Source organism: Bos mutus, chromosome 9, assembly GCF_027580195.1.
Source record: "Bos mutus isolate GX-2022 chromosome 9, NWIPB_WYAK_1.1, whole genome shotgun sequence".
Lineage (NCBI taxonomy): Eukaryota > Metazoa > Chordata > Mammalia > Artiodactyla > Bovidae > Bos > Bos mutus.
In genome coordinates, this window is record NC_091625.1 from 62,710,541 (window position 1) to 62,735,057 (window position 24,517).

At 39.4% G+C, this 24,517-nt stretch overlaps 2 protein-coding genes across 5 annotated transcripts in view; both read right to left on the bottom strand.

The window, feature by feature from the left end:
• The window catches only part of C9H6orf163 (chromosome 9 C6orf163 homolog), a 67,035-nt gene that overhangs the window by 23,139 nt on the left and 19,379 nt on the right, over nucleotides 1-24,517 (bottom strand). The window contains exons 3-5 of the mRNA XM_070376448.1: nucleotides 23,442-23,491; nucleotides 3,022-3,116; nucleotides 132-239 (exon numbers count right to left, since the gene is read on the bottom strand). Coding sequence (XP_070232549.1) covers nucleotides 132-239; nucleotides 3,022-3,116; nucleotides 23,442-23,491 — 253 coding nt within the window. The remainder of the gene's footprint in view (nucleotides 1-131; nucleotides 240-3,021; nucleotides 3,117-23,441; nucleotides 23,492-24,517) is intronic.
• Nucleotides 10,481-23,500, bottom strand: SMIM8 (small integral membrane protein 8). Of its 4 annotated transcripts, none has more exons than XM_070376625.1 (3): nucleotides 16,119-16,155; nucleotides 14,116-14,273; nucleotides 10,481-11,818 (listed from the first exon to the last, which is right to left on the bottom strand). In XM_070376625.1, the coding sequence occupies exons 2-3, from the start codon at nucleotides 14,248-14,250 to the stop codon at nucleotides 11,660-11,662; spliced, it is 294 nt and encodes a 97-aa protein (XP_070232726.1). In that variant the 5' UTR covers nucleotides 14,251-14,273; nucleotides 16,119-16,155; the 3' UTR covers nucleotides 10,481-11,659. The 4 variants fall into 4 exon arrangements, with proteins under 4 accessions (XP_070232726.1, XP_070232724.1, XP_070232727.1 ...); XM_070376623.1 differs by having other exon boundaries at nucleotides 16,076-16,155; XM_070376626.1 differs by lacking the exon at nucleotides 16,119-16,155 and adding an exon at nucleotides 14,569-14,612.

Here is a 24,517-nt window from a genome sequence, read left to right on the forward strand (position 1 = left end):
TGGGGGGTGGATGGGAGGGAGACTCAAGGAAGGGATGTATGTATACTTAGAGATGATTCACGTTGTGGTACAGCAGGAACTAACACAAAACTGTAAAGCAATTATACCCGAATAATAATTTTTTAAAAAACCTTTAACTCTTTTTCATGTTCCTCTTTCAGAAACTGGATTTGCATTTTGTACATGTCATTTGCTTCTTCGAGGGCTTTCTTCACTGCTTGTCTTTGGCGTTCATCGGCCTTTGAAAGAGAGTTCATTTATTTGTTAATATACATCAGATTTTCATGCTTAATGAAATTAGCCACCACCATGGGGCCCCACTAACTGGCTCTGTTCCCATCTCAGACCTCCCACAGCACACTGTCTCAGGCAGAGATGTCCCTAACACAGCCCTAGCCTCTGGCTAACATTACTGTTTCAGGAGCTGCCCAGGAGAGCTTTACTGCAGGCTGCTGGGTGGTCTTTTTAATTTGGCACTCTATTTCTTGTTGACTAACTATCAAAGTAATGTAGGCTCATCCAAGAAATTATGGAAAATACAGAGAAGTAGAAAAATGCACAAAGTCAAAAATTTGCTGAGAAGGGAGGTTGAGTACCACCCCAGATCCCCTGCATCAGTTCAGTTCAGTTCAGTTGCTCAGTTGTGTCTGACTCTTTGCGATCCCATGGACTGTAGCACACCAGGCCTCCCTGTCCATCACCAACTCCCGGAGTCTACTCAAACTCATGGCCACTGAGTCGGTGATGCCATCCAACCATCTCATCCTCTGTTGTCTCCTTCTCCTTCTGCCTTCAATCTTTCCCAGCATCAGGGTCTTTTCCAATGAGTCAGTTCTTCGCATCAGGTGGCCAAAGTATTGAAGTTTCAGCTTCAACATCAGTCCTTTCAATGAACACTCAGGACTGATCTCCTTTAGGATGGACTGGTTGGATTTCCTTGCAGTCCAAGAGACTCTCAAGAGTCTTCTCCAACACCACAGTTCAAAAGCACCAATTTTTCGGCGCTCAGCTTTCTTTATAGTCCAACTCTCACATCCATTCATGACCACAGGAAAAACCATAGCCTTGACTAGATGGACCTTTGTTGGCAAAGTAATGTCTCTCCTTTTTAATATGCTGTCTAGGTTGGTCATAGCTTTTCTTCTAAGGAGCAAGCGTCTTTTAATTTCATGGCTGCAATCACCATCTGCAGTGATTCTGGAGCCAAAAAAAAATAAAGTCTGTCACTGTTTCCACTGTTTCCCCATCTATTTCCCATGAAGTGATGGGACCGGATGCCATGATCTTCGTTTTCTGAATGTTGAGTTTTAAGCCAACTTTTTCACTCTCCTCTTTCACTTTCATTAAGAGGCTCTTTAGTTCCTCTTCACTTTCTGCCACAAGGGTGGTGTCATCTGCATATCTGAGGTTATTGATATTTCTCCCAGCAATCTTGATTCCAGCTTGTGCTTCTTCCAGCCCAGCATTTCTCATGATGTACTCTGCATATAAGTTAAATAAGCAGGGTGACCCCTGCATCAGGGTCTTCAGAAAGATGTTTCATTATTTTATTTGAAAAGAATGCCCAGAACATTAGATAAACTTATATTTAAATTGTACATTATTCACAAAAGCATTCCCTTGTATTAGGGAATATAATTAATGGCTCACAGTCAATTTAAATTGTATTTTTATTGATAAGGATAAATGCCTACTAAGACTTTTATATCTATTACCCTTCACACTGAAGCATTTTGTACTTTTGGAGGACTTTCATACAAAGCTTTTGCTGGAACTAATACTGGACAATTCCAATACTCTTTGCTATGATGTCTATATTGTAGAGAAACTGAGAAATAACTTCTAAGCATTGTGGCTTATCCTGCTCTCAAGAAGTGTTAATCTGCTTTAGGGAAGTCACATATAGCCTTTTCTTTCTTACTGGAAGAAATGGGAGCTGGAGGATACAGGTTTTGCCTTATTGAAGTGTCTGGGATCTGACTGTGAGCTCCAAGGCGCTCAAATTGCTCCCATGGCCTTCAGCAGTCATGTGGACTTTGGAGCAAAGAGGAGCTGGGAGAGGCTTGAAAAAAGAGACTCAGCTACGATGCAGTATTTGGAAAAAAAGCCACTTGGGGTACTACACGCTGAACAAATTGATGGTCTACATATTAAATATTAAGCAATAAGCATATTGAAAAGCAGAGACATTACTTTGCCAACAAAGGTTCGTCTAGTCAAGGCTATGGTTTTTCCTGTGGTCATGTATGGATGTGAGAGTTGGACTGTGAAGAAAGCTGAGCACTGAAGAATTGATGCTTTTGAACTGTGGTGTTGGAGAAGACTCTTGAGAGTCTCTTGGACTGCAAGGAAATCCAACCAGTCCATCCTAAAGGAGATCAACCCTGGGTGTTCTTAGGAAGGAATGATACTAAAGCTGAAACTCCAGTACTTTGGCCACCTCATGCGAAGAGTTGACTCATTGGAAAAGACTGATGCTGGGAGGGATTGGGGGCAGGAGGAGAAGGGGACGACAGAGGATGAGATGGCTGGATGGCATCACTGACTCGATGGACGTGAGTCTGAGTGAACTCCGGGAGATGGTGATGGACAGGGAGGCCTGGCGTGCTGCAATTCATGGGGTCACAAAGAGTTGGACACAACTGAGCGACTGAACTGAACTGAATAAACAATTATCAACAAGAATATCTTTTTTTGAAGTTTTAATTCAATGAGAATAAAGGGAGCCAGAGTCATCCACACACAGGGGCAATTTTAAAGGATGGAAGCTCCTGATGATTTCTGCTTCTTACTCAGCATCTATGTGTGCTGGGCATGTCATTTCATTGAACTTTCTCAATAATTCTAGAGAGTATTATTATTCCTCTTTCACATTTGAAGATGCCAAGACTACAGAGCTGAAGAACCTGCCCCACAGATGACCAGCATTCAAAGTCAGCCCTGCCTGACTCTAGCATATACAAATCCCCAAAGAGAAAGAACTGCCAAGAGGCACGCAGGCAGATTTCCGGTTTCCTTTACCTTAGCCCATATATCAGCTTCTGCCTGTGCAATACGTTCTTTGAGTGCATCCTCTTGAAATTGCTCTTCCTTATTCAGAATATCTTTCCCAATATCTGTGGAGTGGAAGAGGAAAAAAAATCACATATATCCACGGACTGTATCTTGGCTTTCTTTTTCACTGCTATCAAGTTATTTACTAGAGTTATCTAAGAGATCATTTTGGGAAGTTTCAATCTCTAAAGACACCAGTGAAAGAGGGAAGTTATTCCCCCAACTGATTAGGAAGGAGCTCACAGCACGGTGAGACCTGGATGGACTCAGTCCCCTTCACCACAACCCACACATCTAGTTGTTGTTCAGTCACTCAGTCATGTCTGATTCTTTGCTGCCCCATGGACTGCAGCTCCCGGAGCTTGCTCAAACTCATGTCCACTGAGGCGGTGATGCCATCCAGCCATCTCATCCTCTGTCGTCCCCTTCTCCTGCCTTCAATCTTTCCCACCATCAGGATCTTTTCCAATGAGTCAGTTCTTCACATCAGGTGCCCAAAGTATAGGAACTTCAGCATCAGTCCTTCCAATGAATATTCAGGATTGAATTCCCTTAGGATTGACTGGTTTGGACTCCTTGCAGCCCAAGGGACTCTCAAGAGTTTTCTCCAACACCACAGTTCAAAAGCATCAATACTTCAGCACTCAGCCGTCTTTATGGTCCAACTCTCACATCCACACCTGACTACTGGAAAAACCACAGCTTTGACTAGATGTAACTCTGTTGGCAAAGTAATGTTTGTGCTTTTTTTTTTTTTAATTTTATTTTATTTTTAAACTTTACAATATTGTATTAGTTTTGCCAAATATCGAAATGAATCCGCCACAGGTATACCTGTGTTCCCCATCCTGAACCCTCCTCCCTCCCCATACCCTCCCTCTGGGTCGTCCCAGTGCACCAGCCCCTGTCCAGGTTTGCCATAGCTTTTCTTCCAAGGAGCAAACGTCTTTGAGTTTCATGGCTACAGTCACCATCTGCAGTGATTTTGGTGCCCAAGAAAATAAAGTCTGTCACTTTATTTTAGATGAGGAAACAGTGACAGACTTTATTTTCTCCTTCTGGTAACAGGACCCATTTTCCTCAAGAACTTCCTCCCTCACCTGTTCTGGGGCTGCCAATCACAGCAGCCAACCTGCTTGGCCCATCACATGCTCCCCACCTTCCAAGCCCCGTTAACTGGAGCACAGACTCAAGCCTGGCCAAACACACTCTTTCTTATTTTATATAAGGCTATAAGGAGAACAAAGCTCTTTTCCTCTAAGGTTTCTAAGCTGGAGATATCAAGATGATTAGGGCAGTTTGGAACCACTTTCACTCCTTTCTCAGTTGCTGGAGTCAGCTTGGCTGCAGCAGTAAAACAACTAAGCCAACGCATGGAGACAGCAAGTGTGGACAGACTGACAGCCCTGGTCCCAGATCCCTCTTGGGTACCACTGTTACAAGGGTCAAGAAATCCTCTTTTATAAATAGTCTAGTCTGAGTTGTGTTTCTGTCACCTGCAACTGAAATACATATTAATTGGCATTGATTTAACAGTCTTTGCTACTAGATTATCAGTGAGTCTAAAAGTATAAAGCAGTGAATACTATGAGGAGGATGGACATATACTACACAGGCCCAACATTGTGAAGAGATAATTACAAAAGACTTAGAAAGACATAGGACTAAGCATGGACTGGCAAAGTTTTGCACTTCATAAAAATGTGATACAAGTGTGGGCTGCTATTATCCTTTTTTATACATAAGTTCCAGTACTTTGTATTAGTCATTCTCCACCCTAACTGTACAACAGGATCCCTGCATAGCTTTTTTAAAATGCTGAAAAAAGGAACACACTATTAATATGAAGAATAACTTGTATCTTAAGGGCATGCTGAGTGAAAAAAGTCAAAGAGTTACATACTGTATGATTATACACACACACACACACAGGATATATAGAGAATATAGTATATTATATATATATATATTTTTTATATATATATAAAACATTGTCAAAGAGCTTTAATTATAGTGACTGAGGACAGATTAGTGGTTGCCAGGAGTTTAAATGAGGAGGTATTAAGAGGTAACATGAGCGAGTTTCTCTGTGGTGAAGAAATATTTCTGTGTTATGACTGTAGTGATGGTTACATGAATCTACATGTGATAAATTTAATAAAACTACACACCAAGGAAAAAAGAACAAATAAGGTCTGCACCTAACTTAACAGTATTGCTCCAACACCAATTTCCTGGTTTTGACAATGTACCAGTGTTATGTAAGGCATCAGTGAGAGAACCTAGGTGGGAACTCTGTTCTATTTTTAAAATGTCTTCAACTATTTCCAAATAAAAATCTATTAAATATGTAAAAAATATTGGCAAAGTTTTTTAAAAGCCCACATGCTGAGGGCCAATTCTGAAGGTTCTAATTTAGTGGGTCTGTATTGGATTAGTATTGTAATAGGGAAGAACAAACCTGACTCCATATTAGATGTTTTCATTTACTTTAACCTTTGTATTCAATTGCTTTTGCTTAGAGTGAAGAATGTTGCCTATAGCCTGAAATATACAGGGTAGCCTGCTCTCAAGGTTCTGACCTTTAAAGGTATAACGCTTTTCCATTCATGTAGAGCCGAAAAGCTGCAGAACAGAGAATAAGATTTGTCTTGCTGGAGGTTTACAGGAACATCATGAACTGACCCATAATGGACAATTACAAGAACAAAGGATTCCTGCACCAAGAAGTTTGCACCAACCAACTCACCCCTCCTCCCCTTTTAATATGAAAAATGTCTGCATTCTGAAAGGAGTAAGAAGGTTCTTTGGCACATTAATCTGCCATCTCTGTTTGCTGGCTTTCTGAATAAAGTCGTTCTTCTTTGCCCCAACAACTCATCTCCTGATTTACTGGCCTCTCATGCAGTGAGTAGAATGAATTTGGACTTCATAACAGTATTAAATCCAATGACGTTTGTGTTTGGATTTAAAAATTCTGTAGAACACTGCCAATGTTGAGAACTACCCTCTGCAATACTTATTAGCATTGACACATGTTTTAATTTATCCACTTAATGTTTCGATTCAGATATACTAGGAGGCATAAGGAATCAACCAAAAAAAACATATCTAAAAATGGATATCCACTGTTCTGAGTGTAAAAAGCCAAATCATTATAGAGATCATAATTAATAAGTCACACTAAACAGTTACTAGAAGTTAAAATCAGTAATCAATTTTGGTATTGATATTTTTAGAGGATGATCCCAATTTGATCTCCCTCCACATTTTAGTTTTTTTTTTTTTTTCAAAACACTCTCCATTCTATAGCTTTTTACATTTTCAAAGATCAGGAGTAAAATTTAATCACCACTAATTTAACACATTAAAGGAAGACAGGATTTGAGAAGTAGTTTGAGAGTACTTAGGAAAACACTTCCAAGGCTTAAAACCTGACTGAAAACCTGACAGGAATGAGGAGAAAAGGAAACCTGAAATTAAAATTTGATTTGCTTATTAGAAGTGCATATATAGGGGGAAGAGATAAATTAGGAAGTTGGGGATAACAGATAATACTACTATATATAATATAGGTAAGCAAAGACCTACTGTATGGCACAGGAACTATATTCAATAGCTTATAATAACTTATAATGGATAATAATCTGAAAGAGAACATATATATATATAATTTAATATAAAATATATTGAATATAATAAATATGTATATATAAAACTGAATCACTTTTTCTGTACACCTGAAACGTCATAAATCAGCTATACTTAAAATGTTTTTAAATACAAAAGGACTTAAAAGATAAAAGAAGTATATACACAGTACATATTCTCGTGCTATTTATAATCTATTTTATGTCACCAGTACTAACAAAGAACACAGTTTCTTTCATCTGTTTATTAAGGTGTTACTTAGAGATATTTCTCTCCTACGTGTATGGAAAGTGCTCAAGGATGGGCAAGGGCAAAAAGAACTCCAAGTTACTATTATGTGCCAGGCTTTAGAATAGGTATGAATATTTCATTAAAGCCTCAGAAGAAACCTGCAAGAAAAGTATTATATTAACATCCCTGTTTACATATAAGGAGACAGATTGAGAGGCTAAGTATCCTGCCAAGGCACACAACTGGAAAGTGGAGAAGCAGGATTTCAACCCATATTCTTCTCATGCCAAACAGACACATCTGCAGGACAAGGAGCTTTGATTAGGACAGCTGATCAAAGTCTATACAACAAGAATAACATACAATGCTATGAAACATTAGGACAAAGAAAACCAGCAAACTCACTTACCCAGTATATCTTTGTGAGTGTAAAACCGTGTCTTAAATGGCTTGTATTCATGGATCCGTTTGAAGGTTTCCCCAAAAGGGGCTGGTGGAATTATTTTATTACAAACAGCACAGCAAACAAAGTTTGTATAATTTGGATTTCTGATCATAATTAAAGTTGTCTTTTACTATGTACAGTTAAAACACTCTTAGGACTAGAAAAAGTAGTTTTAAGAAAAGTTCAAGTTTGAGAAAGCAGAAGAGATTCAAGGTTTGAAGACAATACTAGAGGCTTATCAAGATTAAATGATTCACCATGGTTAGGTAGTGGTTATATGCCTAGTGGTAAAGAATGGTACTGAAAGCCCCTGCCCATAGAAGGTCTGGGCACTGGATTTGGGAAGATTTAAGCAGCTGCTCCCTCCTGGAGTCTAGATTAAATTGTTAACTTACTTAGCAACTGTTGCTAGGTAAGACAAGCTTTGCTCATAAAAGCAACTAGAAATCATGACAAAAGGCAGCATGGTACAGCTCTTCATTTCCCAGATACTTTCTGTATGTTTCCTTCTGCTGCTGTAACAAATGACTACGTAACTGGTGGCTTAAAGCCACACAAATTCATTGTCTTGCAGTTCTGGAGGTCAGAAGTCTACAATGGTGTTGGCAGCACTGCTTCCTTCTGGAGGCTTCAGCGAGAATCTGTTTCCTTGCCTTTTCCAGCTCCCAGAGGCTGTCCCCATTCCTCGGCCCATGGGCTTGCATCAATATAGCCTCTTATCCTCTTGTTTGCAGGGTGACATTGCTTCTTCCTCTCATCATCTGCCTCCCTCTTATAAGGACTTTTGTGATTATATCAGGCCCACCCAAATAATAAAGGGTCATTTCCCTATTTCAAATCCTGAACTTAATCATATCTGTCAAGTTCCTTCTGCCATGGTTTTTCTTTTTCCCAGTCGTGTCTGACTCTTTGTGAGCACCCGAGGACTGCAGCACACCAGGCTACCCAGTACTTCACTCTCTCTTTCTCATGTCCATTGAGTAGATGATACCATCCAACCATCTCATCTTCTGTCATCCCCTTCTCCTCCTGCCCTCAATCTTTCCCAGCACCAGGGTCTTTTCCAATGAGTTTCTTCCAAGGAGCAAGGGTATTTTAATTTCATAGCTGCAGTCACCATCTGCAGTGATTCGAAAACCCAAGAAAATAAAGCCTGTCACTGTTTCCATTGTTTACCCACCTATTTGCCATGAAGTGATGGGATCTTTGTTTTTCTAAATGTTGAGCTTTAAGCCAGCTTTTTCACTCTCCTTTCATCTTCACCAAGAAGCTCTTTAGTTCCTCTTCACTTTCTGCCATTAGGGTGGTGTCATCTGCATATCTGAGGTTATTGGTATAACCTTAACCCTTCTGTCATATAATGAACATGTTTACAGGTTCTGGAATTAGGATCCAAACATCTCTAGGGTGGTGTGGGAAAAGAGGTGTATTATTCAGTCTACCATACTTTCTGTTAAATGTTTACTTAAAGAATTGATTTTTTAAGCCAGAACTAAAAAAAAGGAGTTTAATTTTTTTTTAGGTTATCTATAATGCTTTTGTGCCAGGGCAATAAAACTGGGAAAATCACACAGTACCTTAAAGGAAAAATTACTTTCAGTAAGCCAGCACTCCGGAGAAGGCAATGGCACCCCACTCCAGTACTCTTGCTTGGAAAATCCCATGGATGGAGGAGCCTGGTAGGCTGCAGTCCATGGGGTCACTAAGAGTCAGACACGACTGAGCGACTTCACTTTCACCTTTCACTTTCATGCACTGGAGAAGGAAATGGCAACCCACTCTGGTGTTCTTGCCTGGAGAATCCTAGGGATGGCTGAGCCTGGCGGGCTGCCGTCTATGGGGTCACACAGAGTCGGACACGACTGAAGCAACTTAGCAGCAGCAGCAGCAGCAGCAAGCAAGCACTCAAAATTACTAAGGTTGGCTTTTAAAATCATAGTTAATTCATTTGTTGTCTTGTTTTAAAATGGAAAGAACTGCATCTCAAGAATCCCCTCCTTGGTTAAAAAACTAGGAAGGATTGGTTGCCTTACAGAAGATAAGGCTATTAAACAATAAATAACTTCACTGTTTACACTGGGAAATTCTTAACAACTAAACTGCTTGCTCTTCTGGGCAAATGGCTCTTCTATCAGAACAGATTACTTCCCTGGGCTAAGAGGTTGCTTGCAGCTTACCAGCAGTTCATTTATCAATACTTGCTTCAGGACAATCTATTATGTTACAGTTTGCCCGATCTCAACCAGATTCCTGCATTGGAAAACATTTCTCCTACCACTTGAACTCAGACTCCAAGATGCCCTGAGCATCTTGCCCTGAGCATCCCCTCCTTAGACCACTGACTTGTCTCATTTTCCTTTAGAGAAGGAATGAAAACATCCACAGCCAAGCAGTCTTTGACACTGCACATAGAAGACCGTGCTACAGAACTTGTAACAGACCTATAAACAGTAGCACAGTTAGGTTGAAAGTGAAAGTGAAGTCACTCAGTCCTGTCCCAACTCTTTGCAACACCATGGACTGTACCCTACCAGGCTCCTCTGTACATGGAATTTTCCAGGCAAGAATACTGGAGTGGGTTGCCATTTTCTTCTCCAGGGGATCTTCCCGACCCACGGATCAAACCTGGGTCTCCCACTGTAGGTAGACACTTTTACCGTCTAAGCCACCAGGGAAGTCAGGTTGTTTCTAAAATTCAGTGGAATTCTTCCCTTGCCCTATTTTTCGCAGCTGCGCACCTTGTGGAATCTACTGCTACCCTGGTTCACTCACACACAGTCACGTGGTTTAAGGCTGCCCTCTGCCCAGTTCCTGCAGCCCTTCTTTGCTGCAATAACCTCTTGATAGCTCACTAATACTTCCCCCACCAAACAGTAACTTCTTTTGTTGAATATTAGAAGAACTCTAATGATGATGATGTGGCATTAAATGCATAAGTTGAAAACAGAAGAACTCTAGTTCTTTACCAACCAACAGCAAAAGATAATACTTTAAATTAAAAGGCGTTGTATACCACCTAAGTGTATTTAAACTGTATGAAGTGTACTATATAGAGAGACCTCACAAAGAAATATTTAAGGGTCAGTAATAAAGATTTAATTTAGTTGCATACAGATAACTCAATTAGCTAAGCTCTTTAATATCTACAAATCAGACATAATTACTTTTTCATGTATCTTACAAAACTACCATAAAGCACTGGAAATTAAATCTTACATTATGATGATAAACTCTGCCTTTGCAATTATTTTACTTGTTAATAATAAATGAAACAAAATTTCAGAGACAAGATTTATTTACTAAGATGCAACTCCAATGATTTGGAGAATGCGGTAAATATCTAGAAATAAAACACATCTAGAACCCTCATCAGAAAGGTATAAGGTAAACCCCATATACTTATAGTTACTTTAAATCTAGACCTTATCTACTGAGCAGTTCTAGTTTTCAAGTAACTAAGTAACTAGTTTTCAAGTAACTAAGACCAAATGCTCTAGGTCTTACATTTATAGTATCATTGTAACATTAAATTACAATGATAACAATGAAATACAAATAACAATGAAACAATAAATTACAATGAAAACAAAATAGATAACATTTAGTTGTAGTCAAATAAAAACATTATACTCAGTATAACATATTGTCTGGTTATTTTTTTTAAACAACTCCAATTACTCTGGGTTATTCTTTCATTTAATCTTTATTTTAGTAATTGAGTGGGAGTATCTTTTCAACTAAAATAAAAATCTGGACCAAAATTAGCTGAAATGGAAAACTGAAATATATGACCCATCTGTAATTCTGTAAAAACTGTTTTTAACTGCAGGCTTTACAATAATTTATAATCATTTTCTTCTTCACCAGAGAGAAAAAGAACACTGCCTTTGCAAATAGCAAAACTAAACCTTCACAACAGCTGTAAATGCACATTCCCCTTAAAATATTAACAATACCATGCAAATTTAAGAGCAGCAGTACTTTTATTGGACAGAACTTTATAATTCACAAAAATGACTTCCATTCTCATGGCACTTTTTAAAAGAGGATTTAATAAAATTAAAATACTGAACAGCTCTTTCTGTGGAAAAAAGAACACAATAATGGCTGCCATTTTGAAAGGATAACATTCACTCTCGGGGTCTGGCTGCAATCGGCATCCTTCTTCCTCAGCAGCATCTTCTGGAACAACAAACAAGACACTGTGCGGTCCTAATTTTCAGCTGAAGATTTCAGAGGCCCCAGTAAACCTTCATCTTGCAGATGCAACCAGCGCAATCAATCCCATTTAGATGTTTTCCTCCTCATATAACTGTGTCCCTCACTATCAATAGCTTCATAGAGGTCCTTCTTATTCTCCTGTGTCGCATGTAGGTAACCGATATAAGCCACGCAAAGCGAAATGGTTATTAATCCGAAAGCCATTACAGGTTTGTTCTGTCAAAGAAAAAAACAAATCACGAGGTCTCAATAAGACCAATTTGAGGAGACTCAAATATCTCCTGCACTTTCCGCTCGTCATGCCAAGGCTTTAGTACCACACCAGCATTCCTAGGGTCAAATTTCATTTCTAATATTTATCCATTTCTTTATTCAGTTAATTCAACTCCTGATAACTTAGAGACTATGGAAGACTCTTCTTCTTCCCATCATAGCTGGGACATCTCTGACCTTCACCTTTAAGAAGGAAATTGGTCCAGTGCTCAGTTTTCAGTTACCTATGTTGTGAAGAAGTTGCTTAACTTTTTTGGGCCCAAGTTTCCCATCTGCAAACCTTAAATTTTTTATTTTTATTAAGAAGTGAGGAATGAAGTCTACATGCTTTTCTTGTCACCCAGGATCATGAAAACCTGGCAGAAAGCCTTTCATGTTATATACCAGGTACAGCAAAACAGACACACCCTTCTCCGGGAACTTATTCTAGTACCTCAAGAAACACAGTCATAGAACAGATGTGCTGTATATAATAACTCTGACTTGCTGTGTAAAATCCAAGACCCTAAGAGGCAAAGGGATGCTACTTTTTTTTTTTTTGTCACACCACACAGTTTTGGGGATTTTAGTTCCCCAGCCAGGGATTGAACGCGGGCCCTTGGCAGTGACAGGGCAGAGTCCTAACTATGGGATAGCTAGGGAATTCCTGAATTTTTTAAATTTTATTTTATTTTTAAACTTTACATAATTGTATTAGTTTTGCCAAATATCAAAATGAATCCATCACAGGTATACATGTGCTCCCCATCCTGAACCCTCCTCCCTCATCCCTCCCCATACCATCCCTCTGGGTCCTCCCAGTGCACTAGCCCCAAGCATCCAGTATCGTGCATTGAACCTGGACTGGCATCTCGTTTCATACATGATATTTTACATGTTTCAATGCTATTCTCCCAAATCTTCCCACCCTCTCCCTCTCCCACAGAGTCCATAAGACTGTTCCATACATCAGTGTCTCTTTTTTTGCTGTAAATTATCATCTTTCTAAATTCCATATATATGCGTTAGTATACTGTATTGGTGTTTTTCCTTCTGGCTTACTTCACTCTGTATAATAGGCTCCAGTTTCATCCACCTCATTAGAACTGATTCAAATGAATTCTTTTTAATGGGTGAGTAATACTCCATTATGTATATGTACCACAGCTTTCTTATCCATTCATCTGCTGATGGACATCTAGGTTGCTTCCATGTCCTGGCTATTATAAACAGTGCTGCGATGAACATTGGGGTACACGTGTCTCTTTCCCTTCTGGTTTCCTCAGTGTGTATGCCCAGCAGTGGGATTGCTGGATCATAAAGCTTTTCAATTCTGTATTTTCTGCTTCTGTTATCATTTCTGCTTCTGTTTCTTTACTATTTTAATCATCAAAAAAAATCAAGGTCAAACTTTTTCAGTGGGATGGACATCTGAGAAAGGCCACTCGCTCAGAGCAGCTTACTTTTGCAGTTCTTGAACTGTACTTGGCAAGTAAAAAAACACATTAGTTCAAAGTTTTTAAAACATTCTACCTTGATTTAATGATTTGATTGCTAAATTGACCTATTTAACTTTCAAACAGTTTATACTGGTAACTATGTTATTAAAATTCTAATCAAATTCAAACATTTAAGTAAATTTTATGACTTGATTTGCATTTTTCAAAAAATAAAACTTAACAAATCAAATGTATTCAGTAACTTGCTACAAAAATATAATTAGCTAACTCCCTAACAGTGTATAAATGCATGTTTTCATATTTTTCAATATATGTTTGCAAAATCTCCTAGGTTAAAACATTATTAATAAGCCTGGAATTGTAGACTGATCAGATTTCCATTCTGTTTTCTTTGTTTCAATGGAAGGCCTTATTTACTTAATAGTACCCAATCAAACAAGTTTCCTTAAAATCAATGCAGCTATTAAAATAAAATTTAAACAGGAATTTGATCAGTTGATTAAAATTCAACTATTTACCATTTAAATTCTCAAAAACCCTCAAAATAATTAGTTTTATATGTATATTTAGTGAAACAGCATTTAAGATTTTCCTTCCATCTACTTCTTATCCACAGAGAGGTCTTACTGCTGCTGCTGCTAAGTCCCTTCAGTTGTGTCCGACTCTGTGTGACCCCATAGATGGCACTAGTTAACATCAAATATCCGTGATAAAATCAAATGTGACAGGAAAATTAGAACTTTCTATTTCTGAAAGCCTAGGTAAATTGAACATAAAGTCTTATCCCGGATGATTTCTTACAGGTTTAATGAAGAGCTCTGGATTCACAGCTCGAAATAAGGTTGTGGTGCGGACCCCTCTGAGCCCTATGTTTCCCAGGTCTTTCTCCTTGGGCGGCTCCTTTTTAAAGGCTGGAGGCTCAGGTGCTGAAGACATCTTGACTAACGATGATTTAATACCTAAAAATAAAATCAGAGACTTTTTTCCCCTTCAAAGTTATGTTTTTCTGATAATGCTCTTAAAAAAATCATTCTATATTCAGTCTTTTTTCAAATTCCGGTCTAGATATATATCAAAAGTGATGGTCAATTCTTTTATTACTTTGTATAACATGTACTTTGTAAATGGCCTTTAGGTTTTGTTTGGTAAAATGGTTATTTTTCATCTCGTGGAACTAGTGAGGTATGAGTCACGCTGTATCTTGCTAAATGAAGGGGGTACTAAGGGTAGGAGTGGCCAGTGGGTTATCCATACCTTCTTAATTTCCTTCCATTTTCACCATTCTTCACCTTCCAACAGCCCTTTCAGGACACCAACCTAAGAGGCATGAGCATTCTTTCGCTCCATTCCTCCTACAGATTGACTCCTCTCCCACTTTCCCTTCCCACCCCTGTGCCTTCCTCCACTGGGTCACCCCAGCACCAGTACCATGCAGGAAGGGTGAGCAGCTGTTGTCCTTACTCCTCCTCTATCGCCCACTCTCTGGCAACAAACACTATGCTACCTCCTTATTGGAAATCATTTTTCTCTTAATTACTCAGAATCTATCCTAATCCTTAATTGGAAATCATTTTTCTCTTAATTACTCAGAATCTATCCTAATAGATCCAAGTATGTCTTTTGGCTTCTGGTTCTCCCTGCTAGAATGTCAACACTTCGTGAATATTTTTTTCTTCTACATACTACTGGGCAAAAGGTTATTCTTACCAATCCTGCCACCGAATGCTGGTGGGGTGGGTGGGGGGAAGTTTGGAAGGGAAAAGATAGGGAAAGAAGCTTTCCAAAGAACGGCTGAGATTCATGACAATATAATAAAATTCTTTGGGGGAAATGCTGAACCCTCAGTAAATGTTATAAAATGAGAGTCAAACACTCACATTTAAACACTTGTTGGGGCTTTGTTTATTCAAGTATTAAGTTTCCCATTTTACAGTCTTTATAAAAGCAATATTTCTGCAACCTTATTACTTATGGAGAAACTTAGGAGTCCAGTTTTTTCAAAAGTGAAAAAGATTAGTCAATGAGAAAACTCAACACATGTGATCCAAACACAGGGGTGTGTTGGGCAGAGCAGGTGTCCATCAGCAAGAGGATCTTGCTTTTCACTCCTATCTTCCTCTTACCAACCATTCTCAGTTATTCATCAAATAAACTTCATGTTCTCTAGACATGTATACTGGCTTCATCATTACTGGGGAGCAAATGAACATTTCTGAAGCCCTGGGAGTTAACTGACTTGCCAATGACAAGTGGTCTCATCTCTTCCGACCGCGATGCATTACAGCAGAAAAGAATGATCATTAACCTCTATTTACCTCTTCTTTGAAGTCCACTTTGGACATGAATTATATGAGGTAACAACTCATAAAACACTTGGTTCATCAGCATTTAACACATCATTCAAGCAGTAACTAGCAATTTTTTAAAAATTTCATGCGCGGTATTGGATGCTTGGGGCTGGTGCACTGGGACGACCCAGAGGGAGGGGAGGGGAGGGAGGAGGGAGGAGGGTTCAGGATGGGGAACGCGGGTATACCTGTGGCGGATTCATTTCGATATTTGGCAAAACTAATGCAATATTGTAAAGTTTAAAAATAAAATAAAATTAAAAAAAAAATTTCAACAGCATTCAAGTTACTAATTTTCTCTATTGGAACAGTGATTTTTTTGTCCACTACAGACAACTTCTGAAACAATTCCATAATATGCCTGAAACCTGTTCAGCCAGCACATGCTTCTAACACATCATGCCCAAGGTTACCAAAAAACTCCAATGTTTTCTGCTGAACCAGGGGTCCACTCACATGCACATTTCTTAGGTGAATTTCTTGAAACTGTAAACTGAAGAAAAATGCACAAACTTAAAGTTGCAAGATAAGTTTTATTTGGGGATCTTACTGAGACAGTCTATATATATATATATATATATATATCTGTATTTATATATATTGATTTCTCTCTTTCCTTAGCTGAACCTACATTTACTCTGTGATGAAACAAGGGAATAAGCAATCAAGGTAGTATTTATTATACTGTAAACTCTAGACACCAACATTCCATTTACGTTAAACTGTTCATGTTAAACTCTTTGCCAGAAATGACAATTAAAGAATACATAGGCTGGAAACTACTGCAAATGTTTATTGAAAGGGACTTTTACAAATTAAAGGGCTTCCCTGGTAGCTCAGATAGTAAAGAATCCACCTGCAATGCAGGAGACCCCTTTTCAATTCCTGGGTCAGGAAGATCCGCTGGAGAAGGGATAGGCTACCTACTCCAGTGAATTCTGGCCTGGAGAATTCCATGGACTGTATAGTCCATGGGGTCACAAAGGGTCGGACATGACTGAGTGACTTTTACAAATTAAAGAATTACCTACCACACTATATTTTAAAAGATTTAACATACCACAATTTTCATTGTTTGTGATATTTTTAGGAACATATGAGAGTATTGTGCTTAGTCGCTCAGTCACATCTGACTCTTTGTAACCTCATGGACTGTAGTCTGCCAGGCTCCTCTGTCCATGGAGAGTCTCCAGGGAAGAATACTGGAATGGGTTGCCATACTCTCCTCCAGGGGGTCTTCCAAACCCAGGTCTCTCACGTTACAAGCAGATTCTTTACTGTCTGAGCCACCAGGGAAGTCCAAGAATACTAGAGTGGGGAGCCTATCCCTTCTCCAGGGGATCTTCCCAACCCAGGAATCAAACCAGGGTCTCCGGCATTGTAGACGGATTTTTTACCAGTTGAGCTACCAGGGAAGCCCAATGAAAGTACTACTTTCTATCATATATCACTCTTTTACTAGGCCTGGTATAAGACTGCTCAGTTCTGTTGCTGCTTCTCTTTGTATGTGCCACAGTCACTGCAGATGCTCCAACAGTTCTCCCCAAAGTTCATGAACTTGTTTATACCACTCACGGAACTAACAAAAAATTTTAACAACCTTCTATTCTTGCTTGGACAATCTCCATGGATGAGGGAGCCTGGTGGGCTACAGCCCATGGGGTCACAGAGTCGGAAATGACTGAGTGATGAAGCGTGCGTGCATGCAACCACACACACACACCCCTTACATTTATGAAAATAATTATACCAATATTATTTTAGTTAAATATAAAACTATTTATTTATTATTCTTAGGACTTGTCAGTGCATTTCTATTACAGTATGGCAAAATACTCCCTAAATATGACAAATCTTTGATTTGGAAATTATTTTAGAATCTTATACTTTAGAACTACTGACTTTAATTCATGTATGAATGTGGAGCTGGACCATAATGAAAACTGAGTGCTGAAGAATTGATGCTTTGGAACTGTGGTGTCAGAGAAGACTCTTGAGAGTCCCCTGGACTGCAAAGATATCAAACCAGACAATCCTAAAGGAAATCAGTCCTGAATATTCACTGGAAGGACTGATGTTGAAGCTGAAGCTCCAATACTTTGGCCACCTGATGTGAAGAACTGACTCAATGGAAATGACCCTGATGCTGGGAGATTGAAGGCAGGAGGAAAAAGAAGATGACAGAGGATGAGATCGTCGGATGGCATCACCGAGTAGATGAACATGAGTTTGAGAAAGCTCCGGGAGATGGTGAACAGGGAAGCCTGGCGTGCTACAGTCAATGGGGTCGCAAAGAGTTGGACACAACTAAGTGACTGAACTGAATGACTGACTGATACTTTAAATAAAGAGAGACAGATTACTGAGGCCAAAAAGGGATTTATTAGGTAAGAATTTGTAATACGAACAGAACAAAATGAGACTTTTCATGTAAGAAAATGTTCTTTTCTATCTCCTCACATGCCTGGCCCACAGAACGGTAGGAATATGACTGTGAAAGACATGCAAGATGTCGTGGTTGAATAAGTATATAAAATGCAAAACCTTAGTTGTTTCTTCACAGGCGTGTTAATCAGAGCTGATGTAAGTTGTAATTTTAAAAGCTACAGAACTAATCATGAATTCAAAGCACAGCAACAACCTATTCCAACAGTGAGTGGACAGTACCTCAAAAACAGTTACCATCTGACACACATCCATTAGAGCTTCTAAGTTCCCCCATCACTTTCTCCCACTTCTTCTCTTACTCTTTTTTTTCCCCACTGCAAAGCGTGAGGTAAATCACACTTACTTATTCACATGTGATATTGATCCATCTCTAGATATACTTGTTTTCAAGATGAGTTTATTTTTAAGCAAGGACCCGCATTTATTGTGTTAAAAAGGGGACTCTCTCTCTCTAGTGTGCACACGTGCGTGCATGCACATACACACACACACAAACACACACTAGCAGGGATGATAGGAACTTGACACCGCACTGCTGCTGGCCAATTTGGTGATTAATTTCTGTGCCAGTTGACCTCTAAAACATTCAGTAAGTTAGGTATCCCAGGGGCCACCCCATGGCTGTGCAATCTGTCCGGGTGCCCTGTTCTTATTTCTTCTTCATTTTTTTCCATCACCCATTTCTTGTTCCCTTAAATAAGAAATTGTGTACATAATTTTTTTTAATAGAAGAGACTTGCGTTTTTCATACCTGCCTATAAAAAAAGATCTAAACTAAGCTGTATTTACTTCATACGTCTCTCCTGGACAAAAGACAAGTCTCTTCAACAACTGGTGCTGGAAAAACTGGACAGCCACATGTAAAAGAATGAAATTAGAAGATTCTCTAACACCATACACAAACACAAACTTAAAATGGATTATAGACCTAAGTTTAACACTGGATACTATAAAACTCTTAGAGGAAAATACAGGCAGAACATTCTTTGACATAAGTCTCAGCAATATCTTTTTGGATCCCAAAGGATCCACCTACTACAGTGATGAAAATAAAAACAAAAATAAACAAATGGGATGTAATTAACTTAAAAGCTTTTGCACAGCAAAGGAAACCATAAACAAAATGAAAAGACAATCAAAGACGGGAAAATATACTTACAAATCATGTGATCAAGAGATTAATTTCCAAACATACAAATAGTTCATGCAGCTCAATATCAAAAAAAAAAAAATCAAACAACCCAAACAAAAAATGGGCAGAAGACCTAAAAAGACATTTCTGCAAAGAAGACATACAGAAGGCCAAAAACCACATGAAAAGGTGCTCAACACTGCTAACTATCAGAGTATCAAAATCACAGTGAGGTATCACCTAGCACTGTTCAGAATGTCCATCATTGAAAAATCTACAAATAATAAATGCTGGAGAGGATGTGGGGAAAAGGGAAACCTCCATCACTGTTTATGAGAGTGTGAACTGGTGCAGCAGTATGGAGGCTTCTTTAAAAACTAAAAATAGAGCTACTATATGATCCAGCAATCCCACTCCTGCACATATACCCAGAGAAAACCATAATTCAAAAAGATACATGCACTCCAGTGTTCACTGCAGCACTATTGACAATAGCCAAGCCATGTAAGCAACCTAAATGTCCATCAACAGATCAATGGATAAAGATGTGGTACATATATACAATGGAATATTACTTAGTCCTAAAAAATGAAAGAAGAAAAGCTATGACAAACCTAGATACTGTATTAAAAAGCAGAGACCTTACTTTGCCGACAAAGGTCCATATAGTTAAAGCTATATAGATGTGAGAGTTGGACTAAAAAGAAGGTTGAATGCTGAAAAATTGATGCTTTTGAGCTGTGATGTTGGAGAAGACTTTTGAGAGTCCCTTGGACTGCAAGGAGATCCAACCAGTCTATCCTAAAGGAAATCAGTCCTGAATATTCATTGTAAGGACTGATGCTGAAGCTGAAGCTCCAATACTTTGGTCACCTGATGCGAAGAACTGATTCACTGGAAAAGACCCTCATGCTGGGAAAGACTGAAGGCAGGAGGAGAGGAGGACAACAGAGGATGAGATGGCTGGATGGCATCACTGACTCAATGGACATGAGTTTGAGCAAGCTCTGGGAGATGGTGAAGGACAGGGAAGCCTGGTGTGCTGCAGTCCATGGGGTAGCAAAGATTTGGACACAACTGAGCAACTGAACAACAAAAAAATGAAATAATGCCATTTGCAGCAAAATGGATAGACCTAGAGATCATACTAAGCAAAGTAAGTCAGAAAGAGAAAGACAAATACCATATGATATCACTTATACATGGAATCTAAATGATACAAACTTATTTATAAAACAGAAAAAGACTCACGGACATAGAAAACAAACTTATGGTTACAAAAAAGGGAATGGTAGCATGGGATAAATTAGGAATCTGGGATTAACATACACAACTATATATAAAATAATCAACACGGATGTACTGTATAACACAGGGAGCTACCCTCAGTGTTTTGTAATAAACTATAAGGGGAAAGAATCTGGAAAAAACGTATGTATAACTAAATCATACATTGTGCTGCACACCTGCAGCTAACACAGCATTGTAAAGAAACTATACTCCAATCTAAAAGCTTTAAAAAAAAAAAAAAGATCTAAACTAAACTGCATTTACTTCATACGTCCCTCCCAGCAAAAGGTTCCTTACCTTTTTCTCCTGCCCCTTCTCTGGGGAAGGCAATATGTGATGAGAAAGGAAGCAGCGGCCTCTTTGTAGCAACGCCCTAAAGTATGAGTGAAAATCGTGCCCCCAGAACGAATACACTGTACGAGACTGTACAAAGATGATCTTAGGCAGCAGAAAATTTAAACCATTTTCTCTCCTTTATTAAAATTCCAGCTCTGTGGGATAATCCAGAATGTACTTGGCAGCTGATATTAAACAATTTGCTGGCACAAAACTGGCATGACATAAAAATTAGACCAAGATATAAAGAATATGAGTTACTTTGGTGAGAAACTTAATCCTTAGATATTCATTTTGAAATAAGCATCTGAACAGAAGATAAATGAAAAAAAAAAAAAAGGTCAGAATCACAGAATACTGGTGAAAAGGAATGCCAGCAATAAAGCCTTGCTTTTATTAAATAAAAGCCTTAGGGGAATTATAAAATGGATAAAATACTTTAAGGATATATAATGTACTTGTTATTTTTGTTTCACATACCACACTATTTCAGAATTTAAGAAAATAACTTGAAGTTTGGGGCAGGACACCTTAAAAATAATTTGATTTAGAATACACAAGTTCAGGACAGAATCAGACAGCTTTCTGTCTTAAGGGAATGTACCATTGCTGCAAATTCCAATTTTGCTACCTATTAAGTGTATGTTTTTGAGTGACAACTTCTCTGAGCTTCAGTTTGCACTTTTATAAAAGGGATATTACCTACTGCATAGAATGACTTTGTAGATTAAATGAGGTAACATTTTTTAAAGGACATAACAGAAGTTCAACAAATAGTAGCTATTTTCATCTCCACCAATTAATTCAATCCCTTTTTCTAAACAAATCTAAACCAAAAGAGATTGATTGTCTTTGCCCATGGAAGAGTGAGATAATCCAGGTCACTCATGTTCCAGCCAACCACTGGTCCACCACTTCACTCCTAAATCGTTAAGACTCAGCATTTCTAAGTCATTATAAGATTGAAGAAATGTAACAAAATGTTTCAATTGGAGTATAATTGCTTTAGTGTTAGTTTCTGCTGCATAACAACAGTGAATCAACTATATGTATACATATATCCCCCCTCTCTTGAGTCTCTCACCCCACCCTTGTCCACCCCTCTAGTCTCATAGAGCACTGAACTGAGCTTCCTGTGCTATACAGCAGCGTCGGGCTATTTTACAACAAGGTAGCCTATGTGTGTCAATGCTACTCTCTCCATTTGTCTCACCCTCCTCTTCCCAGCCCCCCTCACCATCCACAGTCTGTTCTCTACATCTGTCTCTCTATTCCTATCCTGCAAATGGCTTCATCAGTACCATTTTCTGGATTCTATATACATGTATTAATATACAATATTGGTTTTTCTCTCTCTGATTTTCTCCACTCTGTATGACAGACTCCAGGTTCAACGACTTCTCTACAAATGACCCAATTTCGTTCATTTTTATGGCTGAGTAATTAATATTCCAACGAAGCATAAAATTATAATCACTTAATTTTTTTAAATTTATTTTTAATTGAAGGATAATTGCTTTACAATACTGTGTTGGTTCTGTCATACATCAACATGAATCAGATAGATACACATATGTCCCCTCTCTTTTGGGTTTTAAATTTTAAAGATGAACTCTGTATTTGTTGTTTTTAATGGTAAAAGTTATTCTTTTTTTAATCCCTTGAAATTTACCATACCTAGAGACAGATACTGACAAGGAATGTTATTTACAAAGGATGTTGCCAACAATCTGAGGGCTGTAAAGTATTATTTGGGTCCGCTGCCTTCCCCATATTGTGGGACCTACACTGCTGCTGCTGCTGCTGCTGCTAAGTCGCTTCAGTCGTGTCCGACTCTGTGCGACCCCATAGACAGCAGCCCACCAGGCTCCCCCGTCCCTGGGATTCTCCAGGCAAGAACACTGGAGTGGGTTGCCATTTCCTTCTCCAATGCATGAAAGTGGAAAGTGAAAGTGAAGTCACTCAGTCGTGTCTGACTCTTTGCGACCCCATGGACTGCATGCAGCCTACCAGGCTCCTCCGTCCATGGGATTTTCCAAGCAAGAGTACTGGAGTGGGGTGCCATCGCCTTCTCCTGGACCTACACTGCATCTTGCTATTAGTCAAAGACAGATGCCTTTGAAGCCTCCAGAAAAAGAAACTGCATTCAATTGAGTTCTAGACATTGTCTTGCAGGGGAGACACAGGACTGTAAACACACTTAAAAAGCAAAGAGGAAACTCACGTGAAAAAATTACAAAACCACTTTCCCCTAATTAGGAGTTTGGTGAGGTGGGATACCAAAAAAACTGTCCAGAATATGAGAAGGTTCTTTGGGTGGAGGTGTCCACGTATGGGGCGAGACACGCGCCCCGTGGGGTCAGAAACCTCCAGATCCAGCTCTGGGAGTTCACCGAGTGGCGACGACTGTACCGGGAAAGAGGGGGCCTCGAGAGAACGCCCCCGAGTCCGAATCCATGCACCTGGGAACGAGGTCCACAGGGCGGTAGGGCCCGCCAAGGACAGGATCAAGACCGCTGTGGAGCGGCCACCTCGTCCCCGACCCCGCCACGCCAACCCCTTCCGCCGCTCACCTGTCGCTGGGTCACCTCTGCCCGCCCGCCGCACTCCGTCTCGTCTCCTCCTGCGGGAGAGAGCGTCTCAGCGCACTCCGCAAACTCGGCGCTGCAGCGGCCCCTACGGCCTGGAGGCTGCGGCGCAGGGGCGCGGGAGTTGTGGAGATGACTCTAGCGCCTCTCCTCCACATCCCTGGTCCTCCAGCCCAACGGAGGGATGAGGTTTGCAAGGGGCATTTTAGGTTTCTTCCCTTTTTTGCCTTATGTTTTCAGTCCCCTAGGTTCCAATAACTTTCCAGTTTCGCGTGTGTGTTTTGTATAAGTAAAAGAAGAAATCACCTAGAACTACGTTTATTTAATGGAAGGGGAAAGCTTTCTGATTTGGGAAAGAACACTTGAATCTGGTCTCCTGCGGGCCGCATTTTATGGGCACAGTGTTTCAAATGCACAGTTAGTGCTCTGCCATTCTATTAGTGCCTTGAAATTCCAAGATGTGGTTATGGTTGTGATTTGCACACACTTTGCTGATGGTGATGGAGTGGGTTGCCATACCCTCTTTCAGGGGATCTTCCCAACCCAAGGATCCAACTGGGCTCTCCTGCACTGCAGGCGGATTCTTCACTGTCTGAGCCACCAGGAAAGCCCAAGAACACTGGAGTGGGTAGCTTATCCCTTCTTCGTGGGAACTTCCTGACTCAGGAATAGAACCAGGGTCTCCTGAATTGCAGAGATTCTTTACCAGTTGAGCTACCCAGGAAGCCCTAAATGCCAAATACCACTATGCAAAGAAAAGCACTTTTACTATCATGACCAACCTAAAGTGATCAAGTAAAAGAATAAATGAAACCTAAGAACCTGTTTAATTAAAAAAAAAAAAAAGCATAAACTATAGGTAATTATAAGAGAGAAAAGCCTGAAGATCTTGTCAGTTTAATGGATATGAGTACAATGCAAATGATATGAATAGACAATAGTTCTATTTTATGATGCTTTTAAGAAATTACTTTGAAAAATGATGCTAGTCTGAATGCAGCTTTTATAATCCTGTTTTAAAATAGCATCATCAATATTTAATAATATTTAACAAGAGATTT

Coding starts and splice junctions, on each gene's coding strand:
- SMIM8 (XM_070376625.1), bottom strand. CDS start 14,250: ATGTCTTCAGCACCTGAGCCTCCAGCCTTTAAAAAGGAGCCGCCCAAG. Junction 11,819..14,115: donor CAGAGCTCTTCATTAAACCT/GTAAGAAATCAT, acceptor TTTCTTTGACAG/AACAAACCTGTAATGGCTTT.